The sequence below is a fragment of the Dryobates pubescens genome, chromosome 40 (assembly GCF_014839835.1).
Source record: "Dryobates pubescens isolate bDryPub1 chromosome 40, bDryPub1.pri, whole genome shotgun sequence".
NCBI classification, from domain to species: Eukaryota; Metazoa; Chordata; class Aves; order Piciformes; family Picidae; genus Dryobates; species Dryobates pubescens.
In genome coordinates, this window is record NC_071651.1 from 1,253,270 (window position 1) to 1,268,047 (window position 14,778).

The 14,778-nt window shown below is 50.0% G+C and overlaps 1 protein-coding gene across 1 annotated transcript; it reads right to left on the reverse strand.

Annotated features, from left to right (window-relative positions):
- Positions 1-11,320: 11,320 nt before the first annotated feature.
- HOXC13 (homeobox C13) lies at positions 11,321-14,489 on the reverse strand. The gene is made up of 2 exons (XM_009905434.2): positions 13,832-14,489; positions 11,321-11,577 (listed from the first exon to the last, which is right to left on the reverse strand). The coding sequence occupies exons 1-2, from the start codon at positions 14,487-14,489 to the stop codon at positions 11,321-11,323; spliced, it is 915 nt and encodes a 304-aa protein (XP_009903736.2).
- Positions 14,490-14,778: the final 289 nt, after the last annotated feature.

Here is a 14,778-nt window from a genome sequence, read left to right on the forward strand (position 1 = left end):
TCTTCCCCCCCCCCCCCCCCAATCAAATCATCAAAAAAAAAACATTAAAAATCCCATAAAGCATTTTATTAATAAATACCAAAAAACCCAAACCAAACCCACCCCACCCCAAAACCAAAATCAAAGCCCACCAACCAACCAAGCGACAGCTCCCAGCGCTGGCTTAAGACCCGCGGAGTGCCCTAAAACGTCAGATTTGGCATTAAATAATCGATCGGAGAAGGTTTGGACACCACCCCACCCCCCTTAAAAAAAAAAAACCAACCCACCCCAACCACCAAAACTCGAATCCCACCGCGTTCCCCATCCACCTCTCCCTTACTCCCACAGAGGCGAGGTCGCTTCTCATTAATTAGCTCCTTTATTAACTAAAACAGTTCGGATTTACAGTATCTCCCCAATAAATTACTATTAGATATTGTGTCATATAAAGTTTACAGGGCTTTTTAAGGAGACGAATGATGGTGCCCGCAACAGGCTCATATTTACGGGTGGTGGGATGGGGTGGAAGGGAGAAGCTGGATGTGGATTCGCGACCCTTTCCCCCACGGGGTTTTTTTTTGCTCTCCTCCCCTCCCTCCCCCCCATTATTATTAATATTATTGCCATTTTCTACCCCCCTTCTTCTCAGGCTCGAGGGGGGCTTTGTGACGGGGTGGGGAAGTAAAAGCCTCTGCTCAGGTTCTCCTCGCTTTCTCCAGGAGGGGTAGGAGATTATTAGTAATTAATTTTTTTTTAACGCTTCTTAATTGCTTTTATTAATGATCTGTGGCGAATAAAGCGGCCAAAAGACCACGGCTGTATCGCCTTCATTACGCGGTGTGGATCCCACAAGCACCAAGGAGCGGACACCTATAGAATATCTTTAAATCCTGGGCGGGGGGGGGGGGGGGTGTTGGGGTTTCGTTTCTAAGGAAGAGTAACAAAAAAACAAACCCCTATAGTGTCACCCACTTCGTTTCTTTGGTTGCCCACCCCTGGAAAACGAGATCCACACTCGGAGCTGCTTTCTTATCGCAATATATTCTGTCCTCGTAACACTACAGAGCTCTTCTTCCCTCCCACCCATCGTCTTCTCCTGGTCCTACTCAAAGGAGCTGCAGCATAAGACGACAAGAAAGACGGGCGGAGGTGGGGGGGGGGGGGGGATGAGAGGTGGTGAAAAATCAATATTGTCTTCCTCCAGTGCAAAATAAATACGCTGGGGGAAGGAAAAAAAATATACTAATAGTGGAAAGGGAGCATTGTGTGCAAACCGGGATCACGCAGAAAGCCTTCGGAAGGTGGTTGGTGTTGGATTTTTTGGGTTGTTTTTCCTGGCGTGTGGGTTTTGTTCTCTCTCTTTTTATCCCCTTCTCTTTCTGATTTTCCCCCTCCCTTATTATTCTTTAAGGAACCCAAACACCCACCCCGTTCGCTGGATTTTTTTTTTTTTTGCATGGCTTTGCATTCCTCCCTGCCTTAAGCAACTCCCAAGCGCTCCCCTTTGCCAGGTTGACTCTGCAAAGTACCGTAAATATGCCTGTAGAGCTTAAAAAAAACACCCCAACGCTGAGCGGGGGCGGAGGCGATCCGCGGAGGCTGAGCCGGGCTGCATCCTCACCCCTCCCTCAACTGCTGCCTTTCCACCTTCCTTTCCCTTTCCTTCCTTTCCCTTTTTCGAGCATCAGTCCTCATTTTGCCTCTCATCCGGGGGGCTTCGCCCAACCCCAGCTCCAACCCTGCGAGTCAAAACCAGGTGCTGGCAAAAGAACTCATTGAGCTTCTCCTTATTTTATTGTTTGTTGTCCCCCTTTGTGCCTTTTCCGTGGACAGCTCCTGAAGGTGGAAAACCTGATCTCTTTTTTCCTCCCCCCTTCCATCTTTCCCATCCCTTTTCCTAGCGCAGCCATGGATGCTTTCTCCATACATACCTTGCAGAGATACAGATCCATACCTTCCTCCCCGCTCTGCCTGCAAAGGGAGAAATACGACCACGAGAAATGGTTTGTTTTTTTTTTTGCTAGAATGGAAGTTTAGCCTCTTTAATATATATCTAATTTTTCCCCCCCCCCCTCCCCCTCTCCCTTCTAAAACCTTGCCAAGGAATTTTTCTCCCTGCAGGTACAAAGTGAAAAAGCTCTTTGCGCTTCCTCCAACTGTGTCTCCTGGCTGCTCTCTCAGCGCCGGGGAGGAATAGTTTATATATATATTAAAAAAAAAAAAAAAAAAAGAAAGAAAAAGGAGCACGTGATCCCCGGAATTGGCTTTGTTTGCATTTTTTTATTTTTTTTTTTAAAGAAAACCCCTTCTTCTACCTTGCTCTGTGCAAAATTCCCCTCGCCCTGCTCCGAGGAGACGTGCCCGGGTGCTGCTCGGCTTTGTTCTCCACCAGGCTTATTTGATTATTTGCTTATTTTCTTCAGAGGAATTTCAGCGTCTTTGGAGCTTTTCCTCTTTTTTCCCTTTTTCTTTTTTGTTGTTGTTGTTGTTGTTGTCGGTTAAAATTTACTTTATCTATTTTATTTTGTTGTTCCCCTCCTCCCCCCCCCCGCACGGTGAAAACAATCATTTCCTAACATTTCAAGACACATTTGAGGAAGAAGCTGCCGAGCAAAAATGAACTCCAAACTGGGCGCTGGAATGGTGCGTGGAGGGATAAACACCAGCGTGGGCATCGCAGCAAGGGAGAGACAGAAAATTACCCTCAGTTCCCTTATTTATTGGCTTTTTTTTTCCTCTCCCCCCCACCCTTTAAGCTCTGGGAAATGCTCCAGCCGTGCTCAGAAATATATTAAGCGCTGCACAAGCTTGGCGAGTAACTCCCTGCTCTTGGTGGCCTTGAATAAGGGTCCCCAGCTCCGTGCTGCTGCAGGCAGGCAGCAGGTCCAGGCGAAAGGAAGGGGGGGGCGGGGGGCGCGTGTGGAAATAAATCCTAAGGACATTTAAGCAAAGCTGCCTCATTTCCCCGGGAATTTCTTCCCCATTAAAGCCATATTTCCAGATCAGGTTGAGCGTTTGAGCTTTGCTAACGCTCGGCTCAGGTTGAGCGGGGCTTAAAAGCGAAAAGCTTGAGCCGAGTCCTGCTCTTTGGGGCACTGGCTCGGTGCTCGACCAGCCCTGAGCTCCGGATACAAAAAAATAGATCCCAGTTTCCCTCTCATATTGCTCCCAGCAACTCTTTTTGGTTTTGTTCGTGCTGTATTCTTTCCTCCTCCACCCCAAAAATGTTGCCTAGGAAAAAAAGCAAATGAATCCCCGAATTTTCCTTCTTTGTAGGAATCCACTTTTTATATATATATTTTTTTTTTCAGGTAGAGAAGCATTTCCGAAGCCAATATTTAAATAATCCTTGTTTTTAAATTCCCGAGTCAAAGAGGCAGCTTTTAGGGAATGGTGGTGGGGAGAAGCTGGGAGATGATCCCTGCTGATGGGAGCCAGGGGTGAAAAACAGACCCCGAGAAAATAAAGAAGAAAGGAGAGAGAAAAGACGCTGGAAAAGCAAGATTGCAACGTCTCGGTTCAAGGTCACTGTCTAGTGTAGTGAATGGGATTCGACATCTCATGCTAATGACTGTCTCGGGTGAGCATCACTCTCTGCGGGGGGAAAACCCAACTTTCGGGTTGACTTTTCTGCGCTTTGCCTTTTTTTCCGCCCCCTCCCCCTTCCCGCCTGTTTGAGGGATTTAGCCCCGCGTTTCCCCTTTCCTTCTCACCCTTCTTTCGCACCATCACAACCCCTAAACCTAAGGAATAACATTTCCCCTTTCCCCTCCTCCCGCATTTCATCTTCCCCCCTGCGCAGCCCGCGGGGCTGAGCTCGGCTTGGCGGTTTCCACTGGAACAGGCTCTTTCTGCCTCTTCTCCCTCCAGCCTCGTCTCTTCGTGAAATCAAAAATAAAGTTTTTTTGAATTAAATAAATTTAAATAACCCCCAGCGAAATATTTCCCCTTCAGCTGAGAAGGCTTTAGCCCCACTTTTAGTTTTCACCCGGAAAAGAGCACGGAATTTAACTCTCACCAGGAAAAAAAATCAACCCAAATGAAATGATTCTGTAGCTCATTTATTCTACTTTCTGCCTGGAAAAGGAGGGGGAAGAGGCAAATTAGAAGGTGCCCGCAGGTTGGAAATCCAAATGCCGACATGGCTCAGCTTTTCTGCTCTAATTTCCACCACACACACCCCACACCACCACCACCCCACCCCCCCCGCCTCCCAAATCAGTCCGGGTTGTGGCGACTCAAGCACGTTGTCTGCCGGGGGTCGCAAAGGAAGTGTTTAGGATAGATAAATATCTGGATACACGACACGGGGAATAAAATATCGCCAGAACTGCTGGGTTTTTTTGGGGGGTGGGGGTGTTGGGGGGGGCTTTATATCACTGAGACCTGCACACGACTGCTCATTCTGGTGTCTATAGGCACCGTCTAGATCTGGAATGTGCAGGCACCGGATATGTATCTGTAGAAGAGGGCAGTAAAATAGGATGTGCAGGAGCTGGGCAAAAAAAAAAAGAAGTAATATTAAGATGGCAAAGTGGTAAATGGCTGCGAATAAAACCATCCACGCCAGTTCAGCTCATCCGACAAACAAATCATCCCGGGGCAGGTTCCAGTTCCAGCCAAGGCAGGTCCCAACAGCGGTGCAGGGAATAGTTAAATGCCTGGAATATCGTGATATTTTTTTTCCCCGGCCTTTACCAGCAGAGGAACTTCTCCTCCCATTAAGTTGATGTAAACTGATGCCTCCATCCCCTGGAAGGCAAAGGTTTAGTCCTCCCCAGCTTGGGGGAAGTTTGCTTTCTCCTCTCAGCTCTGGTTTGGGTGAGAAGTTGGCGTTTTGTACTGTAAACTCCCTCGGAAGGCTGAATCCTCCCTCCTCCCCACTCCAACAACTGGAACAACAAACTGGTTAATGGTCTAGAAATCACGACTCTGGAGCACATCGCAATTGGAGAGCCCGCAAAGAGTGATCTCACTTATTTAATGTTCCTTGCAAGGGAAGAGAAAGTGCTGGGGAGGAAAAGGAGTTTATTAAACCCGCGTCTGGTCCAACTGGGGCTGAACCAGTTGAGCTCCCTACCCGCTTCTCCCTCCACCCCACCCCTGAAGAGGAGGCGACAGGAGACATTTATCTGGATGTGATCCTTAAACACCCCTAAACATCAGGGGTTTTCCCAAATGTGCTGAACCACGTAGGCAAAGCGGGTGGTAAGCGAGGAGCCAGCAGTGCTGGGGGGTAGGGGGGGGTTGCACACACTTGGCTGTCAGTGGCTTGAGAAATCTTGGCAAAGCCTGGAGAAGCTTCTTTTAGCTGCTAACAACAACACCACCACAACAAAATCCTCTTCTGCCAGGACCCAGAGCTCCCATAACAAATAGAGAGAAAATCAGTGAGGGTTGTACTCACCTCTGCGCTGCCAGGGCTGAATCCCCCTCCAGGTTAGGAAGTGCTTCTTTAGAGAGGGAAGAAAGAGGTGGGAATGTGAGCGAGACAAAAGGGGGAAAAAATAAAAGAAAGAAATGTTTAAAAGAAAATAAAAAGAAAGGACAAAAACTAAAGAAAAAGGAAAGAAAAAAAGATGGAAGAAAAGATGGAAGAAAAAGGAAAGAAAAAAAAGGAACAAAAAGCAAAGTAGAAGAAAAAGAAAGAAAAGACAAAGAAAGAAAAGACGGAAGAAAAGAAAAATGAAAGAAAAAAAGAAAGGAAAAGGCAAAAATAATGAAAGGAAAAGAAATTAAAAAGAAGAAAAAGTGGAAGAAAAATAAATGAAAAGAAGATAAATGGAGGGAAAAGTAAGAAAGGAAGAAAGAAAATTTGAAGTAAAGGGGCGGAAAAGTAAATAAACCAAACTAGCAGAAAAAGAAAAGAATAAAAGAAAAGGAGAAGAAAATAAAAGAAAAATGAAATTAACAATGAACAGAAACATAAAAGAAAAGGGGGGAAAAAAGAGAAAAAGGTGAAAACTGCAGGGGAAAACCAAAACAATTTAAAGAGCCGGGCTCGGGAAATCCCTTCTGCGGGCTTTGAGCATCGGGGCCGCGGCTGGGAAGTTGCTCCAAGCCCTGGGCACAAAGAGGAGAGAAAAGGCTCAAGTTGGGCCAGAAAAAGCTGAAGTTGTTCAAGTTCCTCCCGGGGCTTTGCTGGGCACCAACCGCTGCCTGGAGCCGGGGGTCGCACCTTGTGGAGCTTCAAGCGGGGGGCTCGGGAAAGATCAAGGGTGAGGGTCCCTCGCTCGTTGTCCCCTCGGTTCGTGATGTCAAGGTCAAAGAACGCCCAGTCACGGTCAAGGGTACTCCGGGAGTGACGTCACGGCCTGCTGACCTAACACCAATGCGGGGGGGAAAAAAGGGAAGAAAAGGGAAAGATTCCCAACGTGGTGGGGGAAAGAAGTGAGCAAAGGTAGAAAGGATTCAGATTTGTCTTCAGGGAGCTCAGCTTCCGCGCCTGAGGAACTTCAGCGGGGAAATGAGGAGCTATTCTGCGGGTTTTGTGGCTGCGTGCAATTTTGGGTTGAATTCCTTCTCCTCCCGGCAAAGCTCCTCCAAAGCTCTTGGAAAAGGATGACCAACAAAACCCCCCAAAAACCCATCAAAACATTCTTGAGTTGTAGAGCAGCTTTTGTCCTTCTTATGGGAAAAATCAACCCAAATTCACCATTTCCAGGCTCGGCGGGAAGGATTTATCTCCAAAATTAAGCGCGGGGCTTATTTTGATCCAAACAAGCCCTGAAAACTCTCTCTCTATATATTTGTTTTAACCCAAACCGCCAGGATTGAAGGCAGGACGCAGTGTCCACGGATGTGAGGAGGCAAAGGGAAGGTTTATCCCTCCCCGGTCCCTTCCTTGCCCCCGAGGGTCCAATCCTGGTGTCTCCAAGCCCAGCGAGGGGGCAAAGGCTCAGCCCCACTTCGGGGAGAGGGAGTGGGCCTGAACGTCGCGGTCCCGAGCACGTCAGGAATGGGGATCCCACTTCCCTGGGGTCTTCATCCCCCACAAACCCCCATCCCAGCATCTCCTGCCTGCATCCCTGAGCCTTCCCGGCTGCGGGAGGTGGTGCAGCCCCGAGGGAAGGATTTGGGGCTGGGTGTCGAGCGAGGTAGGGGAATATCAGGATTCAACGGCTGGGAGAGTCACGGGAGAGCGTCTGGGCTCGTGGGCTCACCAACATCTGCCAACCAAGACCATCCAAACCCTTCGGAGCCCTGAAGCGCCATGAATGAATTTTTTGTTCCTCTGGATTTTTTTGTTGTTGTTGTGGCGTTTGTTTTCCTCCCACAGGAGGCGAAAAAAACGGCTGCCAGCCCTCGCCCTCTCCGGCAGAACTCAACCACAATTGACCCAAACTTCCCAAATTAGAAACTCTGGGAACGATTTGGGTTTAATTAGCCAAATCCCCAAAGGAAACAAATACATTTATTTATCCAGATCCTCTCGCTCCCTCCCATAATCCTCGCTCCCAAACTTCACTTTCCCCCTTTTTATTTCTTTCTTCCCCCCCCCGCCTCCCTCCCTCAGAAGTGGTGAAATTCAGATCCCAGGAGGAAGAACAGAGGAACAAGGCGCTCGCTGTCGGGATATGTGGGATTTGGGCTTGTCTGGAGCCGCTCCGGGTGCCTGCACACACAGTGAGAGGGTTTTATGAAGCGAAAATGTGCTTTTCTTAAGAGAAAAAAAAAGAGATTATTTTACACCCAAACCAGGTATTCTGAGGGTCAGGGAGGCTTTTACCAACTATCTTATCCCGGTGTCATAGCAGCGAGGGGTTTGTTAGGCTGCTGAGACATTTCCTAGTTGAGGGTTTAGGGAAAGAAAAATAAAATCATAGGATTGAAATCCCTTTTTGTGCTTCCTATTCACCTAAAATCCCCCAAATCGAAGCAGGAGCCAACGTCAGGTCAACCCCGGTTCATCAGAAGCGAAATCAGGGAACAAGGGGGAGAAATTAGAGATCAAAAGGGAAAAATAAGGGATCGGGGGGGGGGGGGCCGAAAACAGAGACTGAACGGAAAAAAATAGGGAGCGAAGAGGAAAAAACAGGGACCATGGAGGCGAAATTAGGGACCAAAGGGGGGAAAATAGGGACTAAACAAGGATAAAAACAGGGATCACCGGGGGGGAAAAAATCAAAGACTGAAGGGAGGAATAGTCAGGGATCAAAGGCAAAGAAAATCAGGGAGAGAGAGGGAGAAATTAAGGACTAAGTGGGGGAAAAGTAAGGACCGAGGCGGGGGAAATAGGGGAATGAAGGGAAAAAAATCAGGCACCGGGAGGAAAAAATCAGGGACCGAAGGGGGAGAAATCAGGAACCTTCTGTTTTCACCTTCCCCAGAAGGGATGAGGAGCTAAGGGAGAGGATCCAGCCTTCAGTTCGAGCTATTCTTGGTGTCACCAAAAGCTACCTCCCAACTTTCCCGGTGGAAAAAGCCAAACGCAGCTCTGCTAGCGGTGGTATGGACTCCACAGGGCACACACGGAGCCCGCTGGAGATCCGCACCCTTCGGGATCTCTCTTTCAGCCTCATTTCTACAGCTATCCACCCAGCCGTACAGGCACGGACTCGGATGGGACCTCCACAGCCCTTGGTGGGATAATGCGGAGGGTGGCACTTAGAGATAGCCATCTAGAGAGAAAAATGTGTAGATTTAGCACATCTTACCCACCCACCACTTCATACAACGGTGCGGAGGGTTGCACTTGCTTATAGATATAAATGAATGTATATTATCTACCCACGTTTTCAACGGAGGAGCCTGCAACTACATATATATTCATTTATATATATATATAAGATTTTATCTAGCTATCTTTGCAAGCTAGAAGGCTGCATAAGTGTGTGTGTGTGTGTATATATACTCTGCACATATCCCTAGAACATATAGAGAGATCTACAGCAAATAAATCAGGGAATGGTTGAACGTGTTGGGTTGGAAGAGTCCTTTAAAGGTCATTCTGTCCAATAAATATATCCTATATATATATAATATCTATATAATCCCCCTATAATAGCTATATAATATATGATAGCTATAAATTAGCTATAAAAATATCTATAAATGAGATTTAGACGAGATTATATATATGTATATATATATAAAAAATACATTATAGACAATATAATATATATTAAAATCTATAAAATATCTATACAGTGGCGCCCAGACCATAAAGAGACAGAAACAGTTATGTGCCATGGTATACCCCTTGTATACCTTATGCATCATGCATATGATACTCCTAGGATCTTATATCTCTATTTTAACTCAACTTTATCTCTATTTTACCTCTATTTACTATAGAGAGAAGCATTTCCACACACAAACTCAAGCACCCAGCGCTTCTACACCAGCGCCTCCGTGGTCACCGCCGCTAACCCTCTTCTCCTATAGGATCCTATAGGTTCTGCCTGCTCTTCCTCACACCCCGCAGATCCCCCCCCCCCCCCCTTCAAAAGATAATTTTCGGTTACATCCTTTTAAAAAACCTCTTTTTTTTTACCCCCCTCCTCCACTCCCCCCCTCCCCTGTTTGATCATTTAACGAGGTGATTAAAGCGAGCAGATATTAAAGCCGATTGTCATCCGCCGATGGAAACCATTTCCTCGCCCATTATCTCTTCCCCATCTGCTGTGGGGGCCGCGGAAGTTTGGCGGGCGAGGAGTCAGAGAGGGGCGAGGGCAGGTTTGGGGAAGATTTGGATCTGGAGTCAAACCGGTTTGAGGCAAAGGCGTCCTTCGGGGAGGGAGATTTAAGGAGATTAGAGGCGTCTAGGGAAAGTCATCGCGTTTGCACTCGGGGAAGCTCGGGGGAAGGGAGGGAAATAAGGACCCAAAAACCCCCCTCTTCTCATAAATAAATAAATAAAAAGAAATTAAAAAGCACTGATTTGTCTCAATTTATTTGCACTTCCCCTCCCCCCCAAACCCTTCTCGAGGAACAATCCTCTTTGGGGCCACCCTTCTGCCCCTTCTCCTGCTTCCAGCAAGCCCCTTCTGCAGCGATTTCTCCCCAGATTCCCCCAATTTCCCCTTTTAAACGCATTTATTAATTCCCACCACCACCACCACCACCTCTCTCCGCGGAGGTTCCCTCCTGGGCTGTATTTCTGGTGGCTGCGTGATGATGAGGAGGAGGAAGAGGAGGAGGCTGGAAAGGAGGGGACGGGAGAGAAGGCAGAGGGTACAAAGAGGTGCACAAAGAGCTTCTCCTCCAGGCGAAACACCACCGAAAAAGGGGCGGGGGGGGGGGGGAAAGAAAGGAAGGTATTTATTTGGGGAAATGTCATCTGCAGTGGGTACATTCCAGCAGGACACCACAATTTTATCTACAGGTACAAGACAGTAAAAAAAAAAAGGGGGGGGGCGGGGGGGGGGGGGAATAAAAGGAAAAGAAAAAAAATGGGGTTTTTTGTTTTTTACACCTCCGGACAACATCATCAACTCCGTCGATCATTAACCTCTTCAAAGAGGGACAGAAAACAAACCCCAAAGACACAATATTTGTGCATTTTCCATCTTGCCAGCGGAGAAATTCCAGGTTGAGGGCAGAGATCAAGAAAATCCTGGGGAGAACCTCCCTCCCCCCTTCCCCACTCCAACCCCGCCAAAATCAGCTCCGTCAGCGATTCGCTTCCATCTAGGAGCTAAAATAAAAAAGCAGCGGTTGGGGTGCTGGAGCGGCACCCCGCACTGGTTTTCTTCCCACCAGAGCCGAGAAAACACGAAGCTGACGCCGCTTTGCCATGGGTTCTCCAAACATCTACACATGGGTGGGTGAAATGGCCCGAGATAAGGACTGGGAGAAGCTGGGGTGGGGAGGGGGTGTGAGAATATACAGCGATACGGGGCGGGGGGGGGGGGAGGGCGGGAGGGTGACATTCAGAGTCCATCTCTCCTTTAGCGTGGCTACACTCTTAGCTTATTATTAATTATTAATTATTATTATTATTATTATTTTCTCTTAAAAATATACACAGCTGAACCTTATCGATGGATTCCTCAGAGCAGAGTCGGTGCGGGGTGGGGGGTGGGGGGTGGGGAAGGGCTTCACAGTCAGAGCAGGGGCGGGTGGGGAGAGAATCAAAGATGCGCTGGGGAAGGGGGGGGGGCGTGGGATGAGCATGAATGTCGCTTATTCTTAATTATTATTATTCATTTTCCTCTTTAAATAATGACTTGCGATCAGCAGGGTCCCCGATGAGGTTATCATACAAACTACCAGATAAATATTTACGCTTCTCCTCGCTTCCTTTTTTTGTGTGTTGTTGTTGGTTTTCTTTATGTTATTATTATTCCTCGCCCCTTTCCTCCTTTTCCTCTTCTTCCTCCGAAGTCATCCTCTGTCAGGTGGGGTGGAGATGGGCTGTCTTGGATTTGCTCACCACCTTCTTCTCCTTGACCCTCCGGTTCTGGAACCAGATAGTCACTTGGCGTTCAGACAGGTTGGTGGTGGCCGAAATCCTCCTCCGCTTCTCTTTGGTGATGAATTTGCTGGCCGCATACTCCTTCTCCAACTCCTTCAGCTGGATTTTGGTGTAAGGGACCCTTTTTTTCCGTCCCCTTCGGTAGCTGCTGACTTCGGGTTGCAAAGGGACCACGTCTGGATTGGGGGGGGAAAAAGGAAAAGATGACAATTGAAACTGAGCAGATCAGGAAAAGGGAGAAAGGAGGAAGGTTTCTATATCGTGGAGCAGGGATTGCAGGATGCGGGGGAGAAGGAAAAAGGGGAAAAGAAGAATAAAGAAATGGGAGAACGTGAGCAGAGAGAAAAGGGAAGAAAGAGAGGAGGGGGGAAAAAAGAGACAAGAGAGGCAGGGAATGCACCCAGCGAGGGCAGTAATGCCACAATAACAGTAATAATAACGACAATATTAATAATAACAACAATAATAATAACGTTAATAATTCACGTGGTAATCCCCTGTTTTTCTTGGCCACAACGATCGCCACGGAGCATCCAGCCAACAGACTAAATTGAACAGAGATCATCAGGGAGATTTTCCAAACACAGAGAATTTGGGACACTATTTAGAGCTTCTCTCCTCTTTCCTTCTCCCTTTTTGTCTTCCCTTCCTCCCCCTCCCCAGGGAACCATCTCAGATGCACACCCCCGGCCCCAGAGCTCAGTGCAGAGACAAGTTCATCCCCTGCACCTTCCCCCCGGCTTGGTGGACCCCAGGAAGCCCTTTCGGGGCGGGGTAGAGGGGGACAAACCCAGCACAAACCCCAGACACCCCCTCTGCTTTCGGTGGTTTTCTCAGGGGAGTGAGGAGGGGGAGGATGCTCTATGCCTTAGAGGCGCTGTTTAGATGCAGGGGGGGGCACCTTCACCCCTGCTCTGGCGGTAGCGGGAGGGGGGGTAAATCCCCCCCAAGCTTTCGGGCAGCCCCATGCCTCATGGGTTCGGAGGGGAGCGGGTGGGTGGTGTGACCTGGAAGCTCCTCACCGCAAAGGTGTGACCCAGCTTGGCTGGAGCGGGAAGATGGAGGCGAGATCTCGGCTGGCAGCGCAGCCCCGGTTATGGCTGACGGGAGTTAACTGGGGAGACCCCGGGGGCGATCAGCACTTTGAAGGGGAGGGGAGAGGAGAGTGGAATTGGGGGTGCTGCGGGTCTGGCATAAGCCGGTATTGAGAGGGGGGGAGCGGGGGACAGTCAGCAATTTCCTTCAAGGGAGCTCACCAGAGCTGCAGGCGACGGAGAGAGAAAAGGGTGGGGGCGGCAACTCTCCCTCATACGGTTCGAACGCGAGGACCCCCCCCCCCAAAAAAAAAAAAAACCACACCAAACACCATATCCATCATGCAGCCACCGCCGAATTCCACCCCCCCCTCCCCAAAAAATACCCCAAGGAGGCCTTTTTCTCCGCCCCTCTTTGTCCCAAAGAAGGAAAATAAATAAACCGATGTGGCCCCCACCTGCATTTCCCCCTAAAGACTGACGCGACCCTTCCCATCTCTCCATCCAAGATGCTGAAGGGTGTCGTCCCCCAACCCTTTTATTATGGTTTCATTTTTTTTGTCTCTCTCGTCGCGTCCTTCCCTGGCACTGGGGAGAGCTGGAAGGAGATTGGGAGGGAACTGGGAAGAGACTGGAGAGAGGTACTGGGCGGCAGCACCTATCATCACCTTCCTCCCCCTCGCCGCCGTCGGGACACGGAGCCGGGCAGGTCCGGAGGGGGCGGGGGGAGCAGGGAAGGGAAGGGAGCGGGATTTTTGCTGGGCTCAAGGATGCTCCAAGAAGGAATTTGGCTTTCCTGGGCTGTCAGGATGCCTGCCTCTCACCTTAACCCCCTGGCCTCTACCTCCCTCCTTCCCCCCGCAAAGAGACTCATTTGTCACTTGACACCTATTCCGATAATTGTGATATGATTTACTGTTCCGACCCCCGACACTCCAAACCACTACAAAATCAGGGGTTTAATATTCTTTTTGACCCTTTGAAAGCTTTCCTGCGCTTAGAGAAGCATCAAACAAGAGGGGGCTGAGGGAGGACAATTAAAAGGAGGGCATCGAGAGACGCATTAGAGGTGAGGCAAGAACAGGGAGGAGAGAAGAAAGGGCCGGAATTAAAACGGCAAAGTTACTTTTCTAAGCGAGCTCCCGGCGTGTGTTTGGAGTCGGGGTTGATTGCTTCACCTCTTCCCAAAGCATGTCCATGCACATTTCCCTGCACGGGAGGCATTCCAGAGCCTTTTCTCTCCCTTTAATTACATCTAGAAGCACACACGCATCCATCCCGGGATGGAGATGGCTATGGGCACACTCATCCTCACACACGCACATCCAAGTGGGAAGCTGGAAGGGGTGGGAAAAGGCGGTGAACGCAATAAGGCATCTTCCCGGGAATATCCTACCTGGGAAAGGTGATTTCCAGAGGTGTGCGGACTGGGATTGCTCTTTGGAGCAATACACTTGCCCATCCCAGCCATTGGAAAGAGCCCAGTGTTGGTAACCTTCCATGGGAAGCAAAGCGTCGTGTCTTGGTTCCGGGTGAGGACCAAGCCCCGGGACAACCGACACGTCCAAATAACCCGGGACCGCTTGGTAGGAGCTGGGAAAACCGGGATAAAAGGCAAATTCTTTGGCCCTCGACGGCAGCTCCTCAGCGGGCAGGGGTCCGCCGGCCTCGGGGTACTTCTCCGCGGGGTGATAAGCGCAGGGTTTCTGCTGCAGGTTGACTCCGTGGGAGTGGGACAACCGACAGCCGTAGTACCCACCCCCGAAGGGGTAACCGTAACCCAGAGCAGCACTGGAAGCCGCCCCCGACGGACACTGCCGGGGGGGTTCGGCGGTGGCCAGCTCGGCGTAAGGAGCTCCCTGGGGTGCCGGTGGCGGCGGTGGTGGCGGTGGGGGGTGAGGTGGGGCGGTGGGCACAGCAAGTCCGGCGTGGGGGGGGAGCATCTCCCGGCAGTGCCCTAACCCTTCCATCCGATTTTTCTCGCGGGGGTTTTCCTCGCAGCGACACGCGAGGCCGTCGGGCCAGCGAGGGGGGAGGCCAAGTGGGGCCGTCATGTCATTCCGTGCTGCTGCCTTCCTCCTCCTCTTCCTCCTCTTCTTCTTCTTCCTCCGCCGCCTCTTCCTCCTCCTCGGCCGCCGTCGGGGGAAGCTCCGCGCCGCTCCCCGCCGCTCCCCGCGACCCCCCCAACATACCGGCGCCCCGCGCGCATGCGCCCCCCCCCCAACCGCCGCCGCTCCATTAAGAAATCCACCGTGGCCACGCCCCCCGCCCGCCCCCCCCCCGACGTGTCCCCGCCCACGTGACCGAGCAGCGATACTCATTGGTTGGCTTCTTTCCCCCCCC